General features: G+C 35.3%; 2 protein-coding genes across 3 annotated transcripts in view; one reads left to right on the top strand and one right to left on the bottom strand.

The window, feature by feature from the left end:
• LOC117327088 (peptidyl-prolyl cis-trans isomerase-like 4) overlaps positions 1–7,446 on the top strand; it is a 38,375-nt gene extending 30,929 nt beyond the window's left edge. For both annotated transcript variants that reach the window (XM_033883919.1, XM_033883918.1), the window contains exons 6-12: positions 306–402; positions 1,398–1,639; positions 1,777–1,843; positions 2,150–2,261; positions 2,450–2,534; positions 4,044–4,170; positions 4,709–7,446. In XM_033883919.1, coding sequence (XP_033739810.1) covers positions 306–402; positions 1,398–1,639; positions 1,777–1,843; positions 2,150–2,261; positions 2,450–2,534; positions 4,044–4,170; positions 4,709–5,002 — 1,024 coding nt within the window. In that variant the 3' untranslated portion in view covers positions 5,003–7,446. The remainder of the gene's footprint in view (positions 1–305; positions 403–1,397; positions 1,640–1,776; positions 1,844–2,149; positions 2,262–2,449; positions 2,535–4,043; positions 4,171–4,708) is intronic.
• On the bottom strand, positions 6,365–16,951 carry LOC117326755 (8-oxo-dGDP phosphatase NUDT18-like). The gene is made up of 8 exons (XM_033883477.1): positions 16,943–16,951; positions 14,266–14,314; positions 13,764–13,924; positions 12,948–13,068; positions 12,546–12,642; positions 10,844–10,990; positions 9,765–9,870; positions 6,365–8,866 (listed from the first exon to the last, which is right to left on the bottom strand). The coding sequence occupies exons 1-8, from the start codon at positions 16,949–16,951 to the stop codon at positions 8,609–8,611; spliced, it is 948 nt and encodes a 315-aa protein (XP_033739368.1). The 3' UTR covers positions 6,365–8,608.
• Positions 16,952–21,924: the final 4,973 nt, after the last annotated feature.

Below are 21,924 nucleotides of genomic sequence, written 5' to 3'. Positions count from 1 at the left end.
TTTTCTGTTCTTGAAACATTAATTCTTGGTTCATTCATGCCAGAAACCCTGGTTTTTCTCTCTTTTTTATCTTAATTTTTTTTTTTATTATTATTTTCAAGATTAATGAAAATATAGCATAATTTAAGTGTCAAAATGTATGATTTAAATCCAAGAAACAAGTTTGAAATTGTATCTTAAATTGACTAAGCAAGGGATATCTGTATCTTGACTATACAATTATAATATTCTTTCTTCAACATTAATGATCTGATATCTGCTGGTCTTGGGTGTTTTTATTGACTGATTAAACTGGTCTGTTACAGAATTTACCACACTGTGGTCCTGGATGACCCGTATGATGACCCTTCAGGATTGGATGTCCCTGACCGATCACCAGAACCAACACAAGAACAGCTCAAAGTATATCTAGGATCATACACTTTGTCCATACATCTCAGAATTATCCATACACCTGTCTGTCCATCAGTTCAGAATTGTCCATACACCTGTCTGTCCATCAATTCAGAATTGTCTGTACACCTGTCTGTCCACCACTTCAGAATTATCCATACACCTGTCTGTCTATCAGTTCAGAATTGTCCATATACCTGTCTGTCCACCAGTTCAGAATTGTCCATACACCTGTCTGTCCATCAATTCAGAATTGTCCATACACCTGTCTGTCCATCAATTCAGAATTGTCTGTACACCTGTCTGTCCACCACTTCAGAATTATCCATACACCTGTCTGTCTATCAGTTCAGAATTGTCCATATACCTGTCTGTCCACCAGTTCAGAATTGTCCATACACCTGTCTGTCCATCAATTCAGAATTGTCCATACACCTGTCTGTCCATCAATTCAGAATTGTCCATACACCTATCTGTCCATCAATTCAGAATCGTCCATACACCTGTCTATCCATCAGTTCAGAATTGTCCATACACATGTCTGTCCATCAGTTCAGAATTGTCCATACACCTGTCTATCCATCAGTTCAGAATTGTCCATACACCTGTCTGTCCATCAATTCAGAATTGTCCATACACCTATCTGTCCATCAATTTATAATTGTCCATACACCTGTCTGTCCATCAATTCAGAATTGTCCATACACCTATCTGTCCATCAATTCAGAATTGTCCATACACCTGTCTGTCCATCAGTTCAGAATTGTCCATACACCTGTCTGTGAAATGAGTTCAATATAACTACTTTATTTTTGGACTTTGGACCAAAAAAAAAAACCAGATAAAAGGGTTTCACAAAAAAACAACAATTTTTAATAGAACCTCTGCTCTGAGTGCTAGTATGTCTATCTCTAGTGTTGGAAGCTACTTGGTTAGGACCTCTGAAATAATTATTCATGTTCATTCTTTCTGACATCTATTACAAAGTTTGATATATGTTTCAGAGTTTGCGCATTGGAGCGGATGAGGACATTGACGACTTTAAGGGTATGGACGAGGACAAGGTAAAACAGATCATGGAGCGTAAAGAAGCCAGTGCTAATGCCCAGCTGCTGGAGGTCATCGGAGATCTCCCAGACGCAGATGTCAAACCACCAGACAATGTCCTTTTTGTGTGTAAACTAAACCCAGTCACCACTGAGGAAGACCTTGAGATCATCTTCTCCAGATTTGGGCCAGTAGAGAGGTATTGTGAACTGCTTTCAAAATTACCAGAAGTAAATCTTAACTTCTCTTGGATTTTAAAGAAAAATTGTGTGAACTTAAAAAATGTTGTGATTTTTAAGATCAAAAGTTGTGTTAATTCACTGTTTTTATTTGTAGTTGTGAAGTGATAAAGGATCAAAAGACAGGAGAATCACTACAATATGCCTTTGTAGAGTTTGAGAAGGTAATGTTTTACAGGATTTGACATTGATGTACTCCAGAATAATACTGATGCAGACATTGAAGTACTCCAGAATAATACTGATGAAATTTGTTTGTCATCCAAACATTAGAAAATGGGAGTTTGAGATATTTCTCAATACTCTGTTTTTAAAAGAAATAAAAATTATTTAGTATATCACAAAAGAAAAATAGTTTTTCAATATTTCCTACCTGAAGCAAGTAGTATTATAAATGGTGATTATATTCTGTATTAGAATGTCAAGCAATGCTAACTTAGTATCTTGGTCAATTTCTACTTCCATTTTAGGAGGACGACTGTGAACGTGCATATTTTAAGATGGACAATGTCCTCATTGACGATCGCCGTATACATGTGGACTTCAGTCAGTCGGTAGCTAAGGTGAAATGGAAGGGCAAAGGTCAGTGAAGACACTGTAAAAAATACTTCCTATTTCTGTTAACAATTTCCCTCTTTTATTAGTTTTTGTCAATGTATTATTTACATAATACATTAAGCCTCTTCAAAGAATTAATAAATCTAGTGGTCAGTTTGATGTCAGCTGTGATGCTGCAAGTCTGAAGTTGATGTAGTTATTGTTTTACACAGGTAAAGGAGTGGAGAAGATTGCAGACAAAGATGATGAAAAAGGACCAGGCTATGTGCTGAAGGACAGGAGTCGTAAACAGGACCCGTATCCTTGATAAATGCTGTTCAATGTGTGTGAAATTTTTGTGATACTATAGTTTTCAAAACTCATTTTGTCTTCCAAACTGATAAGTAACTGGTATCTACTCTCTCCTGAAGAAGTCCTAACTTCACATTTGACATACAAATGTATGCACTACAAGGCCTCGATTTGATATTTAGATGTGTAACCCTGGTAAGTACAAGTCACAATATACCACTCGCCTAGAGAGAACATCTTTTTATTTTGACCTGTTGAGCCTCAGACCCATTAAACCTTTGGGCTGAATTCCTAGCAGAGACATTGAAATAAACTAAATTTATCATACATTTTGATCAAAAAGATTGAAATAAGATTATATTTTAGTCCCCTGATTGATATTCCCCCGATATAAACTAGCCCATAATCTAATACCACTTTTGTTATAAGAAGTAATTTAATATGAATCTGTTATTTGAAGAGTGTCCCGTGAGCTATGTTTGGATGGCTAAATATGATCTGTTATTTGAAGAGTTATGTCCCCTGAGTGATGTTCTGGTGGCTATAACTAGAACCAGTAAATATGATCGGAGCCCCGTTCGATTTGCACTCTTCTAAGAAGAGAAGCCTTCTAAGAAGATTGTATTCCGTTATATGTAAATCGAGTAAACCGGGAGAATAAAACAAAAAATAAGTAAGTTTTTAAGTTTTCTCAAACACGATGACACAAACATGTGCATGTATGTGTTATAAATCCTTCTCTAGTGAAACTCATCACTCGCACACTTAAAACATGGTCGCTGCCATCTTGGAAGATAAATCTTCCAGCTTTGAGACGGAAGAGTAGAAGATCTTCCAGAAGCAGAAGAGCTTCAAATCGAGTGACCGGAAGATATCTTCTAGAATCAGAAGAGTGCAAATCGAACGGGGCTCTGGTATTTGAAGAGTTATGTCCCCTGAGTGATGTTCTAGTAGCTTTTACTAGAACCAGTAAATTATCTGTTATTTGAAGAGTTATGTCCCTTGAGTGATGTTTGGGTGGATTTTACTAGAACCAGTAAATATGATCTGGTATTTAAGGAGTTATGTCCCCTGAGTGATAATGTACAGTGACTATAAGAAGAACCAGTATGTTTTACCAGGATCGTTTTCACTTATCACGGTACAAACAGTTGGACTAGAGTTGTTTGTCAAGATTTTACAATTAAAAAATGTCCTACTAGTTTATCCACATAAATGAACAGGCCAATGGTATTTAAAGAGTTATGTTCCCTGAGTGATAATGAACCTCCTGTCATGTTTAGGTGACTTGGGGCCTGTTTGTTTATTCGGACAAACCGGTTTGTCAGTTTTTAAATGTAATATTTCAAATATAAATCTTGACGGACCTGCAAATGTTAATACAGGCCTTGGAAGTCTTTGTCAAAGCTCGTCTGAAAACAATATAAAATCACCAGGTCCGCCTTTATTTCATTAAAGAACAACACCGGTCTAAGCAGACCGCAAAAAACAAAAATGGCCCTTAACTAGAACTAGTAAATATGATTTGGTATTCGAAGAGGATGAAGATGATACAGGCAGGAAAAGCAAAAAGAAGAAGAAACACAAACACAAAGAAGAGAGAAACTACAGTGATGATGAGGATAATATGTCTAAAAAACAGGTATGAATTTGATAGACATGAAAAAATAATAATTAATTATTGTTTATCTCCTGGTATTCACTATAAGAGACAACTAAAGGAAGGAAAAAATAATAATTAATTATTGTTTATCTCCTGGTATTCACTATAAGAGACAACTAAAGGAAGGAGGTCTGATCTTTCTCTCGTAGGCTTGTAGAGGTTACACTCAATTTACAGGTTAACACTTTGGCGAGAAGATCCTGTAGGTTTTACACAAGCTAGACATCTACATGTATTGTTATGTACAAGCAACTTGTCTGTAATCTTTTATTAATTACAGTACATGTATGTGTAATAGCTATCAAAGGCGTCATGATATTAATATTTGTAATAGTTTTACAGTTTCTCAAAAAATACATTATATGGATTTGGATTAAATATTTTCAGTTACTTAAATTCACTTTGAAATGTCCAAACCACAAGCGAAAGATAAAAACATTTAAAATTCAATCGACCATATTGTACAATTACACCACTGTGTATAATTTACACTACAATGTAATGTCTGTTTGTTTAGAAAAAGCACAAGAAACAGCGCTATGCGAGTAGATCACGCTCCCGAAGTCCGATGGAGAACAAACGAAGAGAAAACAGATCTCGATCACGAAGTCCAACAGAGAATAAACGAAGAACACTTAAATCTCCAGACAGAGGTAGAGGAGGTGACAGATATAGGGACAGACGTGACAGATCGCCCCAAAGAGACAGACATCGAGACAGGTCACCAGACAGACGTCGGATCAGATCACCAGACAGACATCGGGAAAGACACTCTGACTCACGGTACAGATCAGACAAACATCGAAGATGACCTTAGGCTGTGTGATATATATTGAGAAATTTCTGACGTCACTGGCAATGTTATATTGCCGGTAGTGATTCTGGGCACTGGATGTCTAGAGCGATATAGCACAGTCTGGAGGTTAAATGCTGATCAAGGGGAAAGAAAAAACCTACAATGACTGGCCTGGCCTCGATTAAAGTGCCTACTGTTGATATAGAAACATGGATTTTTACACTTTTAAAAACTTTTGCTAAATCTAAAATTGATTTCTGAAAAAAAACTACACTTGCACTTTGATAACTCTTAATTTCTCAAAAAAAACAAAACAAACAAAAACAACAACAACAACAACAACAAAAAAAAAAACTGATCATTGCAAAGATAACTTGTAAATGCAAATTATTTCTTATAGTGATTACATTAATTTTGGAATCTACAATTTTTATCTATTTATAGTTAGTACTGTTACCAGGTGTTTTCTTCATTTCTTCAGGATCACAAGTGTTTTATCAACACTGCTTCAGATATCAGCAAAGGACAGGATTATAAATGTTGCAGAAAATAGCCATGTTTTTCAAATAAAACTTTTTGAATGACTTTCCTTTGGAAATTGTTGTTCTTGAAAATGGTTTTGACAAACAGCACAACATTCAATAATCAATCAGCCATGATTCGAAATTATGAGATAATTTGTTATGATATAGATCAAAAATAGACAATTCTCAGTTTGTTAAAAAGGATTTTTATTTTATCACAGACAGACGATAACAAATGTGTACAAAACATCTTACATTTGTAGCACTTGTTAACAATAAATATATAAAACTCCATAATTGTATTAAATATTGATAATAGTTTTAAATAAAATTGTACTGGATAATTCACTAGATATTAATGTCTTTTATTGTTTGTTGACATAATTTAGAGTGTAAATGAAATAAGTTTCTTACAAAATACACAATTTTTGATCAAATTCAAGGAGATCAAAACTCACCTGTTTCATCTGCTTTCTGGACACTTATGCACCCTGTGTATTTTGTTTCATATGATCTTAACATTGTAAAGTACTTGAAAATATTATATCATGTGAAGCATTAAGAGTTGTTTTACAAATTAGACCGTGCACTTTATAAATGTTGCATATGATTAATATTACAGGAATCTTATAGATAAATTATTTATAATTATGTAACCTTTTGTAGCATATAGAGAAAAATTATATTTTGCACAGTTCAGATCAAAAACATGTATATATAGAGTGAAATATTAATAATAAATTTCTGTGTAGTACAAATGAACACAAGATAACATGTAAAAAGTCAGGTGGTCATAATTAGGTCAAACTTTACATCAGGAGCGAGTTTGATCAGCAGGTATGACTTTGGTTTAATGATTAAATAAAGATGGTCTCTTAGGTAACATGTACATGCACATTTGTACAGAAACAAGTATAAATGCACACCCACCCAGCAGTCTGACCAGAACAACTGGATGTCATTTGTGAATGCTTTTTCGTAGTGATTGTTTTTTGTTTATTTGTATATTAGAAGGAACAGTCTGGTAAATGGTTGATTATCAAACTTGAATGTATGTTGGAAATTCGTGCCAAAGTCCCTGTGGCTTTAAGAGACATAAAAAGGTGGACTTTTTACAATAAACTATTACCATGGGTGTATAAAAGATGATGTATTACTTAAACTACTGATTATCTCCCCTTAAATTGAAAGATTGTCTCCCTTTAATATTAAAATTCCGTCCATAGATATTTTTATAGGGCCGTTATTACTAAGTCAATTCACATAAATGTGTATTTAACAAATACCAAGTCCTATATGTCATGAATTTTACATCATAATTAAACATGACTGAAGGGTATTTACCCTGCTCACTGTCTAATCCGACAGCCTGTGGGATTGACCAGGCTTACCTGTCTAATCTGACATAATCAAGATACAAAGTAATGATCAGTTTAGACAGGATTTTCAAAAGAAATGAAACATATTTGGTGACAGGATGTTTGAATAGTTAAGACTTGGAAGACGGATTCACATATAAATGCAATTGTGCCGTCCTATCATGGCCTTCCTGAGAGAAAATGCAGTTCTGAGATGGACACAACACAACTATGTGAAAAATCAGAATGGTTATAATCACTTTTTCATCTATTTCATCATGGTTGGATTACACAACTATGTAAATATTATATAGCCAATATCACATATACATGTATTACAGTACATCATCCTAGCTTTTCCAGGGGTTATGTTCTCATACACTCTCTAGATCAATGTTGTATTAACCTCTGGAATATCATATAACATAAATCTCAGCAAGCGTCATATTCCTTGATAAAATCCTGTATTAAAAGCTAACAAAATCTATAATTTGATATGTTAAGAGCATAAACCATTTACCGTTTATTAAACAACAGATTCAATTTATCACAAATTTCATATTCATGAGATGATAAATGGTAAAAATGGTAAAAACCTAAAATTTATTTCTCTACAAGACAGATGAAATAAATTGGATGTTTCAGTTCTGACAACCACGACAATAATAACACTATCAGGGAGCAATACATGGAAGTATGGGACTGTTCTAGGTCACCAAAGTTCCACTTTTATAAGCATTGTTGTGCATCATTAAATATACTTCAGCTAGCTAAAGGTCTCTGGCTATTTTTTATGTTCTGACGCCAACCAACACAACCCGTCATGACTTTCTCAGTGTATAATCCTCTAACACTGTTCAAGTATGTTAAATATAGATCTATTAATGCTCTTACCCTGGACAGGGATATCCAAAATGTTACCATGTGAAATTTTCTTTTCTCTTACCCTGGATAGGGATATCCAAAATGTTACCATGTGAAATTTTTCTTTTCTCTTACCCTGGCCAGGGATATCCAAAATGTTACCATGTGAAATTTTATTTTCTCTTACCCTGGACAGGGATATCCAAAATGTTACCATGTGAAATTTTCTTTTCTCTTACCCTGGACAGGGATATCCAAAATGTTACCATGTGAAATTTTTCTTTTCTCTTACCCTGGCCAGGGATATCCAAAATGTTACCATGTGAAATTTTCTTTTCTGTTACCTTGGATAGTGAGATGAGGAACATATCCCTTGTTTTTTCACCTCATTGAAAGACCTTAACATTGCCAACAGAACAGTTGTTTAACTAAACCAACACCTTTTTTTAGTGACAAGGATATACATCACAGAACTTTTTACTTATTTTACTATCAAATAATCAAAAATTATGTAGGGAACCAAATCCCCTTTTCTTACATTATATATCTTTCTTATTTAATATGTATGTATTCATCTGCTATACATGCATCACAATAGTAGGGACACAAGCAATCTTTGTCATTAACAATAAATGCAGCCATTTTCTATCATATCAAAAATTTAAATTAAAAAACCGACACTTTCTTTAATAAAGATTCAGTAAGACGTCGCTTTCTAGTTCTATCATCTGAAGGTTTTTCATAACACATATGAACAAACTAGGTTCCTGTCACTGGAGACAATTAGTCTATGGCAAGAAAATGATGAACAAAATATCTATCTCAACAGATATGCCAATATTTTGGTCATTGCAGTTAAGAGGTAAAAATCCACATTATATGTCGAGTAGAGGGACACATCCATTTTCCTTCAGGTGAGCTATCAGCTGGACATTAAAGGTTGGGTCTAGTTTATTGAGCGACGTCCATTTGTAGGAAGAGTCGGACCGTGGAGAAGGCTCGATCTCCAGCCCGTCCATTTGCAGCAGAGATGTCAAACACAGTCCATCTTTGTTGCTGGCTGGAACCCCCTGGTGTTCTACAGATATCAGGCCTTTCATTTTCAGCTGAAAATCTGACGCCCCAAAGGCTTCCTGTTTGAAAAACAATAAGGGTTAATGCATGTATGAAGTTTATTTTGCATATATGCGTTGTGACAAAACATAGTTCAGTAACAGTATTCTAAAACTTGAGGACTTTGAGGAATAAATTTGTACAAACATGATCTTACATACAGATATCAAGTCACCAAATTCCCTCATTTGATTCAAAAGACTTTTCAAGTACAATGATTAATATAAGGTGAAATGGAGGGTTTTGAAATTTCACCCAAGACAATTTTTTCCCATCAGACATAAATTCAAGGACTTTTCAAAGCTTTTATATCAAACTCTTCAAAGACTTCAAAGGTATGAAACTGAATTTCAAAAAGATTTCAGACAAGAGCTGATATTCAAGGATTTTTCATATTGGGGAACTAGAAGTATGTTTGTACACAGGAGTGTTAGTAAATATAGCGACCACAGCATAATTCAAGACTTGACCAGTATCATTTTAAATATAGGTCAAAGTCATTTATATTTGAAAACATTTTTGTAACATTCTTTTGCACCCCTGGAATATGTCATTAAGACAAATTACAGCAAACAATGAAAGGCATAATCTCTGTTAATTACAAAAATAAAACAATACAGATTTTTCATTTTTTTGTACACAATGATGTCTTTAAAAAGTGGGCCGCCGTGGCCGAGTGGTTAAGGTGTCTCGACACTTTATGACACTAGCCCTCCACTTCTGGGTTGCGAGTTCCAAACCCCAAGTGGGGCAGTTGCCTGATACTGACCGTAGGTTGGTGGTTTTTCTTTGGGAACTTCTTCACCTCCTCCAAAACTAGCTACGTCCTTAAATGATCCTGGCTGTTAAATGGACGTTAAACAAAACAAACAAACAAACATGAAAATAAGCCTGGCTTATAACCTAAATGATACCAACCTTTATCACAGAAAATACGGAGATCATTAATGAGAAATCAAACGGTGAGATGTAAGTTGTAGGTAGATGTAGTCCCTCCTTATCTGTAGTCAGCACCTGGATATCTCTACAATAGAAACAATAACCTTTTTTCAAAGTGTAAAGTCAATGTGACATTTCATATTTGCTTTACTGGGTTACCCGATTCATTTCAGACTGTTCTGATGAAGAAACTAGCATGAGGACAAGCTACAATGTATAAACTAACTATTTTGAAACATGTATGCCCCCATCCTCAACTCCAGCGGTTACCAGGTAGGTCACTTTCATTCTCGACCTCTGGAGTATCGAGTATGGTAGATACTCCAGGGATCACCAGGTAGGTCACTTTCATTCTCGACCTCTGGAGTATCGAGTATGATATATACTCCAGGGGTCACCAGGTAGGTCACTTTCATTCTCGACCTCTGGAGTATCGAGTATGATATATACTCCAGGGGTCACCAGGTAGGTCACTTTCATTCTCGACCTCTGGAGTATCGAGTATGGTAGATACTCCAGGGGTCACCAGGTAGGTCACTTTCATTCTCGACCTCTGGAGTATCGAGTATGGTAGATACTCCAGGGGTCACCAGGTAGGTCACTTTCATTCTCGACTTCTGGAGTATCGAGTATGGTAGATACTCCAGAGGTTACCAGGTAGGTCACTTTCATTCTCGACCTCTGGAGTATCGAGTATGGTAGATACTCCAGGGGTCACCAGGTAGGTCACTTTCATTCTCGACCTCTGAAGTATCGAGTATGGTATATGCCCCTGGTTTGACCGACTAACATTAGCATAAAAGCAAAATTTTATACAGATAAAAAAAAAAAAAATTAACTTGATAATTTTCTGACTTGACTGCACAACAATAGCTTTTAATCTGCAAAATATAGCAAATATTGCTATTAAATGAGTGATTATTATGGAATTTAGTGAATCTGTAGAGAGACAGATTGACGAAAGGCAACACTATACATTCTACATGCCTCAAATCACTTTGTAGCAGGGGCATAAAAATCAAGATTTTAAAAGTTTTAAAACATTCAATGGAACTTACCCATTAAAGGAACAGTGTGTGAGTATAACTCGGTGTATGAGACGATTGTATGGGACGAGGGCCGGCATGTTATGGGAATGTCGACAGTCCTCACCGAGACTGTTGTATTTTCTGGCGATGTTAATGAGTTGTATGATATCAGGGCTTCTACAATAAAAAGAAAACACTTTCTAAGTCAAAAACAAGAACCTGTTAGCTCTATATTTATCAAAAATAAACAGAAATTACAGGTGAGTTACACCCAAATTATAGGTGAGCTACAATCAATTACAGATGAGCTACACCCAAATTACAGGTGAGCTACACCCAAATTACAGGTGAGCTACACCCAAATTATAGGTGAGCTACACCCAAATTACAGGTGAGCTACACCCAAATTATAGGTGAGCTACACCCAAATTATAGGTGAGCTACACCCAAATTACAGGTGAGCTACACCCAAATTATAGGTGAGCTACACCCAAATTATATGTGAGCTACACCCTAATTATAGGTGAGCTACACCCAAATTATAGGTGAGCTACAATCAATTACAGGTGAGCTACATCCAAATTACAGGTGAGCTACACCCAAATTACAGGTGAGCTACACCCAAATTACAGGTGAGCTACACTCAAATTATAGGTGAGCTACACCCAAATTACAGGTGAGCTACACCCAAATTATATGTGAGCTACACCCTAATTATACATAAGCTGCACCCAAATTATAGGTGAGCTACACCCAAATTATAGGTGAGCTACAATCAATTACAGGTGAGCTACATCCAAATTACAGGTGAGCTACACCCAAATTATAGGTGAGCTACACCCAAATTATAGGTGAGCTACAATCAATTACAGGTGAGCTACACCCAAATTATATGTGAACTACACCCAAATTATAGGTGAACCACACCCAAATTATAGGTGAGCTACAATCAATTATAGGTGAGCTACACCCAAATTACAAGTGAGCTACACCCAAATTATAGGTGAGCTATACCCAAATTATAGGTGAGCAACACCAAAATTACATGTGAGCTACACCCAAATTACACGTAAGCTACATCCAAATTACAGGTGAGATACAATTAATTACAGGAGAGCTTCACCTTAATTACAGGTGAGCGACACCCAAATCATAGGTGAGGTACAATTTGTAAACCCAAATTACAGTTTTTTTAAATTTTTGTTTTAAATTTTACAGCAATAATGAAACAAAATGCATCAACTCAATATATTTATCTCTCTTGTTGTCTCAAATGGAATAGAAGAGAAAAAAACATCTTAATGTAGGAGGAAGCTGGGGCTAGCATGTCTTGCCCACTGACCTTGAACCAATTATATACATGTACTTCATACATTGAACTTATGAAATATGTGGTTGATCAAATATGGCCAGTTGGATATGTGCAAACTTCTAAAATGTTGTGTTACCATTAAATACCTAAGTTATTCTCAAATGCCTTTTTTAACCTCAAATTAACCGTCCTTGATAATTTCACACCCAGACTGGCTTTTGATCAGTCCAACCTGGCGAAATTTGACTCATTTTTTGTGTGTGTCCTTTACACTGGTATAGACATTTTTCAGCCACTTCAAGGTGATTTTTAGTGTGTACAGTAGTAAAATAAACAGTTTTATACGGTATCCCATACAGTGATAGTAGTGACAGATTCAATCCGATAAGTATGAAGGTACGTTGCACAGACAAATCTTACCGCAGCTTGAGTGTTCTTGTTTTTATATTGACGAAGTCAATCCACTCGGCCTGAAGGGATTCCTTGTCTTTCTCCTTCAGCGTTTTTAACTTCCCACCTGAAAAAAAATGTTACACTGAAAAATTATAAATCAGATATAAAATTAAATAATTTAAGATATCATATATCAAAATATGTTCAACATATTAAGATAATTGCTTAATGGCCCCAAATGAGACACAGAAAATATATATCTATCAAAATGGCTAATCTCGATCCATTTCATAAAAAAATATATCATTTTCACCTTTGTTGAAAGTCATTTGTCCCGTGACAATTACTTATATGTAATATAATGTGAACAATCTAGTCTATATCTTGGTCAACATCTGACCCATGGTAAAAAGTACTGTGGTAATTTACCTGTCACATAACCGGTAAAGTTAAATCTGTACCAAGTTCCACAACCAAACTCGACAGAAATCAGAGTGGTGGGTTGAAATGTTAGCCCTGTTTCCTCCTCAACTTCCCTCATCACTGCTTGCTGACAAAACAAAATCAGAAGATTTTAAGATGCTTCAGAAATAACAGCAGAGCAGAGGAATCACAATAAAATTACATAAGTCTTAAATATGGATCACAAGCTGGAAAGATAAGTAGGTTTAGTCAAAGCTTGTCTAATGTTAGTGTGAGGTTTTAGATTTCTTTTCTTTTTTTCTTTTTTTTTAGGGGGGGGGGGGGGGGGGGGAAAGTAATTTTTAGATAAGAATAAAAAAACTAATGAAAAAATAAATGTTACAGTGTAAATGAAAGAAATGTTTATCAAACTTTTTGTAAATTTAAAATGTCATAGAGATAACCTGCAACTCTTAAAAAAGAAATCAATATCAATTTACATTAAATTATAGATGCTTTTGAAAACTTAATATAGAATACAGAAAAATGTTTGCTATACATGTATATCTACAGTAATTTAACTTACATGTACATACATGTATATGAATATGTATGTTATTGAACTTGATAAGAATACAATGTATGTGAGCCCCAAATTAAAATACTTCTGTCTGAAATTGGATTGTACACAGTACTACAATCTATAATCTACGGAAAATGTTCTGAATTTTTTTAAAATGAATTCTATTTCAACAAGTGTTCTAAAAATTCTATGTGATTCTATGTGAATGTAATATAGTATTATACACTTCTTCCTTGCAGCAAATCTGAAGGTGCTCTCACCTCGAGGTTTTCGCCCCGCTCCATGCGGCCAGCTGGTAGATACCAGGTCCCGTAGCAAGAATATTTCGCCTCTTGCATCATGAGAATTTGTCCCACGTCATTGATAATGACTGCACTAACAATATAGCCTACATTGCTTTTTGTCACAGGCTCAAAGGAATCTGGTGACAAAAACATAAATGCGTGTCAAAATTGTCATTTTATGGTTCTTACTTCATCAAATACATTTGTACACAAAAAATATATATGTTACCAAAATGCAAGTTTACGATATAATTACTTAATTCTGTTGCACGACCTCTGAGTGAACATTCTACCACTAGCTTAATGACAAGGTTAGGGATCATTGAACCACGTATCTAGGATCTTCACCTAAGATTACCTAGCTGGCGCTCTAACCGACTGAACTATCGCAACCCCTGTCAGAGCTAGTGAGGTGACCTTATACTATCCACTTTAACAATTCCAAAATTTTAAAAATGTACCTCATGATGTAACTCACCTGACCGTTCACTGCTGATGTCAACCTTAGTGACAGGAACTGCTTTTCCCTGTAAGAGTTTGGACAGGTCAGTCTTCAGCTGGTCAGTGTCCTGACATCCTTGTCCTTACCCACTTCTGGTCCAGTCCCTGGTCTTATTCAGTCTCTGAAGAAATACTACCGACCACAGCCTGATAGTTGATGTATTCTCAAATAAGTACATGTGGGTATAAAAATCATTTGTATATGCTACTGTATCTGAATAAGGATCTATAGATATTTGCAAATTAAAGGTCATCAAATTTTTATTACTATCTATAAATGAGTGAAAGAGAAATTCTCCCAAAGTTGCCAAATTGATGGGGTGTGATATTATCAGTAATTATTGGAATTTTTTTCATGTGAGTTTTTAAGGGTACCAAAAGTATATATGTACATACATGTACATGTACATGTAGATATTATCGGTAATCAAAATTTTGGAGTCCAATAATTGGTTAAGCATGAGAGCAGGACTAAAATATCTGAGTCAAAGCATACAAGCATCATGTCATTTCATTTGAAAAAAAAAAGAATATAATAATGCACACATTTAAATGTACAGTTCCAATATGATGAGGCAGCAACGGAAACCTGTTAGTATATTAATTAGCTTTTTAAAATTATCGTTATATTCTTATTTCTACATTTTTGAAATTCTCTTTAGATTCATTAAGAATTACATTATAATAAATGAGAATATAATTACAAAAGAAAAGAACAAAATATATTCTAAATCAAATTCCTTTATTTTTAAAAAAAGAGTCTAACAAAGGAAAACAAATAGATACACATGTAATTACTCAGTAGATTACATCTGTAAATAGTTAAAGTACACTAATTACGAAATATATATGCAATTAATAATTTAATGAATTAAGTTGAAATTTATCCCATTAATAATTAGTATAATTACAAAACATAAGATACAAAACTTAGAACTAATAGAGCATACAAATTACACCCATATCACATGGATATTTAACAATGAATCATATCCTTTTTTTGGAACATTTAACGTTTAACGTTACCACCAATAACATACAACATGTTTACAAACCGACAAATCCCTGAAATGGCCAGATGATTTTCAACAAAGTACACGAAATCGATGTTTATGCAATATTAACTATTTTCATCATAATAAGTATAATCTATTACCAGCATCAACATATTGATATAACTTCCGTCCACCTCAGGTTACTAATTAATACGACTGTTTGTAAACAAACAACGAACAGGCGACATGATATGTCATGTGTGGACTTGCGTAAACAAACGGTTATAAACATTACTTTACATCGCATTAACTTAAACGTGTCGCATATAAGTATGGTTAAACTTACCACATTTACCGTTGGTAACTTAGCAAACAGGAGGACATACTGGTCTCATCTAGCTAGTATCAACTCAAATGTAAGTCGTCATTCCTCACTTTCACTTTCGAATCGAAAACAAATATCCGGATGTGACGAGTGCTAAAAAATATTTAGAAACGGACACGCACCGGTAATCCGGATTTGTTACAGAGATAGGAAACACACTAATTACAGTCTCGAGTGGTTTATAATATATTCTATTGTGTGTGGATTATTTTTGGTAAAATATACTCCTCATTTCTGTTGATAATGAGCTCCAAAAATAATAAAACTTTAACGACCTGTCAAACCAAGGAAGATAACTCTTACAGTCTTACGGAAGAATAAATCTGTGCTTTTACAATAGTGTGATTTTTGGAAGCCTATGCGGAGAACAAAAATAAAACAAAATATAAAATAAAACAGTTATGTTAATAAGTATGGTGCTTAGAAATCTCATTGCGCGTCCCTAATTAATTCAATTTTAAATTTTTATGTCATAAAACATCTTACAGTGTATGTTAGTGGTAATGTAAGAAACAAGCAAACAAACAAAAATATAAGCAAACAAACAAAAATTCTGAGTGTTTTAATTGCAGATATCTTAGATGTTCAGGATAGTTTTTGGATGAGGAATTATCCTTAAAGAACGAGGAATTGAATTGTGTTTAAACAATATCTTATTGACAAAGTAATACATTTAAAATCGTAAATTAAGGATACAAAAAAGTGAAAGTAACAGGAAATTATACCGATGTCTCTTTAAATTTGAAAGGTACTATATATATATTGTCTGAAATGTCTTTTGTATAATTCTTCGAGATTGCAGGCGATAGAGACTGATAGTGTAGGTTTCGATCTCTGCTCTATTACATAAGGACCTTTCAAAACACCAAACGTGTTTTGAGAGGTCCTTATGTGAAAGAGCATATGCTGAATTTGATTTAGATCACTGCCTCTGCTAGGGATCGAACCAGTGACCTCTGGCTTACTACTCTCACGCTCAACCAATAGAGCTAAAGAGAAGATCTGTCTAGCCGAGTGGTATATCGCGCTTAGTATTTACCAGGGTAACGTACTCCCTCTCCAGTAAATAATTCGCCCTCGAGTTTTTCTTGGGATAAGAGAGATGCCTGTAGAGCAATACTGAGTACCCCATTTGAGGTTCAGACATCATTTTATGCCCCCAGAACCACATAAAATACTCGCATGGTCTGGTTGTCAGAACTTACATACCAAATATGGTCCATTTACGTCCTTGTCATTAGCAAATAAGAGTGATTAATATAAGTTGATGTTACCTGCTTCATCTTGAACCCACCCGATAGGAAAAGACTTTAATTATTTTCGGTTTACCACTGCTCTCCTTCCCGAGGGGATCAGATAAAGAACTTTGTCTATTCAAGATAGAATCTCCGTCATAAAGAGATGCTCCGGACCTAAGGCCAAGTTCAATCCATGCATGCAGCAAAACCATTGTCCTCAGGGAAAGATTATTCATGCAGGCGTTCTAGCATTTCCCTGACATTTTAAAGACCACAGTCCTTTCAACCAGGTGTGGTACAAATGTCACGTGAGTCACCAACTTTCTATATTAAATTCACATTTAAAATATCCAAAGATAAGTCCGTATTTCCCCGTGCATTCAATCCTACTAAATTAAACTCTATTCAGTAAATTCAATTTAAGGACTCCTTTGATTTAGTCCAGACAACGATTGCTAGGAACATCGGGTGAGCCATGCAGGCCCTTTGAGCCTTTTGTTTAATGAATCAGTTTGTATCAATCGTGTAAACAAGTAAGAGACAGACAAGAAATCAAGAAAAAAAATGAGCGAAACATCTTAGAAATGCATATCGACCCGGCCACACTTCCGTTAAGTATGAGTTACGTGGGCCTCTGAACACTGACCGATATTGACCAGCGATGACGCAGCAGCGTCCATTTCACACATAAAACATTGATAACACAGAATTACTCCATACATCAACGCGGCACTTAATGGCAGACGACAGGGGAAATATAGCGGGAAACATGACGAGAAAACATCCAGACAGCGATACCCTGGCACGGAATGGAAACATTAATTCTCAGTTATTTGGGATGTCTTCAGTATTTTTGGAGAGAACTGGCATTTTCAGAATAATTTGAAAACCTTGTATATAGCATGATGTACACCATTTAAACTACAACACTAAGAGTTTCCTTCAATGATGATTTATTGAGTTGTTGAAAAAATTCGAGATGACGTCGTGTGTTTATTATTCTCAGAGAGTTGCTGTCGTATTCCCAATAGGGAATGGTCTTTTATTTATCAGAACAAATCTGACTGAGACAAGTACATGTACAACTCAGAAAAAGTTAAAACTCATATTACAACATTTATCGAATGTGAATCGCCGTTCATTTTTGTTCATATTAAATTATCAAAACAACCCTAAGTCTGTCTTTGTTGTCAGAGAGACTCTCTTGTATCATCAGCTTTAAAGCAAAATGGTGTTTACATTCGCAGCCCTATAATATTTACAAAACTCAAAGGAAAACAATTTTGTTTACGTTAAAAGTTGGCCTCCTAAATATTATAGCAAATTCGGCCGAAAATGCTACGGAGTGGTTCCAAAAAAAGAGATACATCTTGGTTATGGGTTGGTCCCAAATAATGACTTCAATGAAATTCCTTCTTCGTTTGAGTGGATATCCGACAAATTTTGTACTAAAATTCTGGGTTTTTTTTCTGTGTTAGACTATGTATTTTCCTAGTCATACGGGCCATCTTTAAACGACCTATGTATACGACAGTGTGAGCATGGCATTACTGACCAATTTCTTCATATTATATGTCAGTCAACGTTTGAAAATAAAATGGCGAATTCTATATATAATTGTACGCGGTAGCACAGTTAAATGTTGGTCAATGTCTGTGGTTGGCTGAATTACGTCTGTGGTGATGACGTGTGTTATCGACACAAACCTAGCATCCATTATTTACAGAAAGGAACTGCAAACATTTATATGACTATATATACATATAAAGGTCAGACTCACACGCATCCTTCCAGAACAGTCCATTTATTGAGCAATAAAGTTGGCTTTGCCTTCAATTATTGAAAAATCGGTCATTCGAGAAAATCAATTTCTGATTTTTTTTCTGACTAAGTGATTGAACGGAACATGTCCATAGTTCAAATATTTATCAAATAAACATGTTTCTGGGGGAAATGAGAAAGAAAAAAAAGCATATACAATGTGTTAATATCGACATCAAATTGATCAAAATCACTTTCATGTCTAGACAGTGCTGTCTCCTAATGGGTAGAGTTAACATGACAATATCGAGGATTCTTTCGGAATTGTAACTGTAGAATTCGGTTAACGTAATACAGCATTACTTAAAAGCAAACAGAATGTAGAAATCTAAGACCTCGTATGAAAGGTTTCTGCTTAAAAACCCGGCACTGAGGAATAAGTGAGACGCATTTGTTTATTCATCTATTATTACGCAACAGTCCGAATCGCTTCAAATGATATACTCCGATATCGAGTAAATTGCGTATTTTGTCAGCCAGTCATTCTACACGCATGCGTCAATGATATGCTTATGTCTTTCAATGATAGTGTGCCCGCGAGAGCGGAACAGCTGTTGGAGACAGCATCTGAAGGCCTCTACGTAGGGAAGAGAGTGTCTGGTCGTTATCCAGTCAATTCAAGATCTGTGCAGACGAAACATACCAATTAGTGAGTGTTGTAATTAAAACAGTCACGATACCCTGACAAAGAGAACTGCGTTAACGAATTTAGACATGCACCGGAATAGATATCGATTTGTTAAATGAATTATATCAGTCAATTTATTTGTAAGAGATTACATATTACGTCCTCGGTGACAGAGTGGGAGCACATATGTTGGTAAAATCAAACTTAAACGTGATTTATCTATATTTTGAGCATGCAACAATTTTACAGGATGCCGTGAAAGCCAAGGATGAGTAAAACACGTGTCTATGGTCGACGCCATGCTATCTTGGTATATGGTAAAGTATATGAAGTTAGTTTTGTTCGGATCTCGTTGATGCGTCTGGTGGTTCCATGGTCCTTACCCCAGTTCCCATTTTGAGAACATGACATTTCAAATGCATGCACGTTTATATTCAGGGTGTCGCTGAAATAGCATAAGGCTCTTACTCTACTGGGACGCATGGTATTTTCTCTGTCTTTATTTTGCACTCGTTTATTGCTTAACATAATATTGATTCGATATCACAATATTTGCATGAGGTTATTGTATTTCTCCTGTATATCACTTTACTACGAATGGCTACAACTTCTAATCATAAGATAATTATTAATAAAAGTCCTCTCCCTGCGTAGATAAGTTTATCACAATCGACCTGTTATTCAGAGATTTCGCCCATATGATATTTTTAGATACATGTATATGTCGCTAGTTACATGTATATATACCCTGGAGCGTTTTAATTGGCTGTGCCAGTCAGAAATCCATTGTGACGTCATACATGGGGCAATTACGTGACGTCATAAGTTTGCGAAACGCATAACAAAGTGGCTGTCCCTGTTTGATTAAGTCCTCTACATCGTGACTTTAAAACCACTCAAAGGTTTTTCTGGGTTATGTGATCAATAGGATTGTCTCGAAGTTGTATTTTTGCTCACTAAGGCTCCCAAAATTAAAAAAAAAAATTCTAATACTCGTTTCATAAAATCCCATATGTAATGAAAACTCATTTAAAATCCTTTATACATGTATACAGTATGACATTTACATACAATAGTATTCCTTCTAATTTGTGACGTATATCAACGGAGTTTATCTTATTTTTAAGCACTGTCAGCTACTGACCACAGGCGCTTGCATATAGAAAATATCACTTTCGATTTTTTTTTTATATGACAGCGGTATGTGTAATCTGTGCACAGGCGCTTGCATATAGAAAATATCACTTTCGATTTTTTTTTTTATATGACAGCGGTATGTGTGATCTGTTAACCTGAAGGTTGGCAACTACGCCACGAGCGAAACGGCACCTTATCTCACTTCAACCGGTCCAGTAATTTAGTGGTAATGTGGTAATGCGAGCGCCATAAGCGGGAGCCGAATTTTTTTTGGCGAGGGGTCTGGGGGCCAAAATTTCGGAACAAAATTTCGGAAAAATGAAATGATTAAATGATTATAGCAAATTTTGCAATCTTTCGAGAATAAGATTTTCGATAAGTGGAAAGGGGGGAGGGGGCATATATTGATTCACACAGAACGTCACTATCGTATCGTTTTCTAAATAATGAAATAATTGTCACAAAGCTAGAACAAAATGCTTGTGATCTATGATCCATCATCAATTTATTTTCATTTCCCACAATGTTAGATTTAATGTTTGCTAGAAGTTCTTCGAGTTCAAACCAAATTTTATGAGTTCATCTATCACTGTATGATTATAGAAATATTGAGTTCCTTCAGTCATTTTGTTTTAAACCCCTTTTTATTCAAATTTTCGAAACAGTATTACTTTCTTACGTTATTTCGGTTTTAATACACTCGATATCATCAGTTTGCCCCTTTGTTTTAGTGTCTACAATCAGGGGCGGACACAGGATTTTAAAATAGGAGGCGTGCGAAATTTAAAAAAAAAAAAGGGGGGGGGGGGGGTGTCCGCCGGTACTCCCCCTGAAATAGCAGGTTAATGCAAAGTGTGCGCCGTGTCAGTTTGAATAAATGTGTTTTTTATTTTTTAGCCGGTTGAAGTGAGATGGGGTGCCGTTTCGCTCGTGGCGTAGTTGCCAACCTTCAGGTTAACAGATTACACATACCGCTGTCATATAAAAAAAAAATCGAAAGTGATATTTTCTATATGCAAGCGCCTGTGCTCCTGACTGGCTGGACTTTGAGCTGTGTGTTGGCGAAATTCATTCTTAAGAAATCAATCAATAAAATGGATATTGAATGTGAAGAACTGGTTAGAATGATTACAGTGACGTAATACCTAGGTAAATAAGAATCTGTTGTTTCTAAAACTTGTCCGTTATGCAAAATTATACGTGCTTGCCTTTCTCTTTCCTCTTTGTAAATGGTAACGCTTTAGTTTAATCGATTTTACCCAAACTTTCCATTTATCGCAATACTGTTGAAAGTATTTAATGCGTTTTTTTTTATAACATTCGCTGTCTCGGAGAAAATTATAGTATCATCCGCATTCAGTAATTAGGGGATAGTAAGTTGTTTTTCGTAGCCACGAAAAACAACGTACTAGATCTTATCTATCCCCATTCT

This window comes from Pecten maximus, chromosome 5, assembly GCF_902652985.1.
Source record: "Pecten maximus chromosome 5, xPecMax1.1, whole genome shotgun sequence".
NCBI lineage: Eukaryota > Metazoa > Mollusca > Bivalvia > Pectinida > Pectinidae > Pecten > Pecten maximus.
The sequence above is the reverse complement of the archived record's forward strand: the minus strand, read 5'-3'. Positions and strand labels throughout refer to the sequence as shown.

Coding starts and splice junctions, on each gene's coding strand:
- LOC117326755 (XM_033883477.1), bottom strand. Junction 13,069..13,763: donor AGCGGGGCGAAAACCTCGAG/GTGAGAGCACCT, acceptor TTGTTTTGTCAG/CAAGCAGTGATGAGGGAAGT. Junction 10,991..12,545: donor ACAAGAACACTCAAGCTGCG/GTAAGATTTGTC, acceptor TTTTTATTGTAG/AAGCCCTGATATCATACAAC.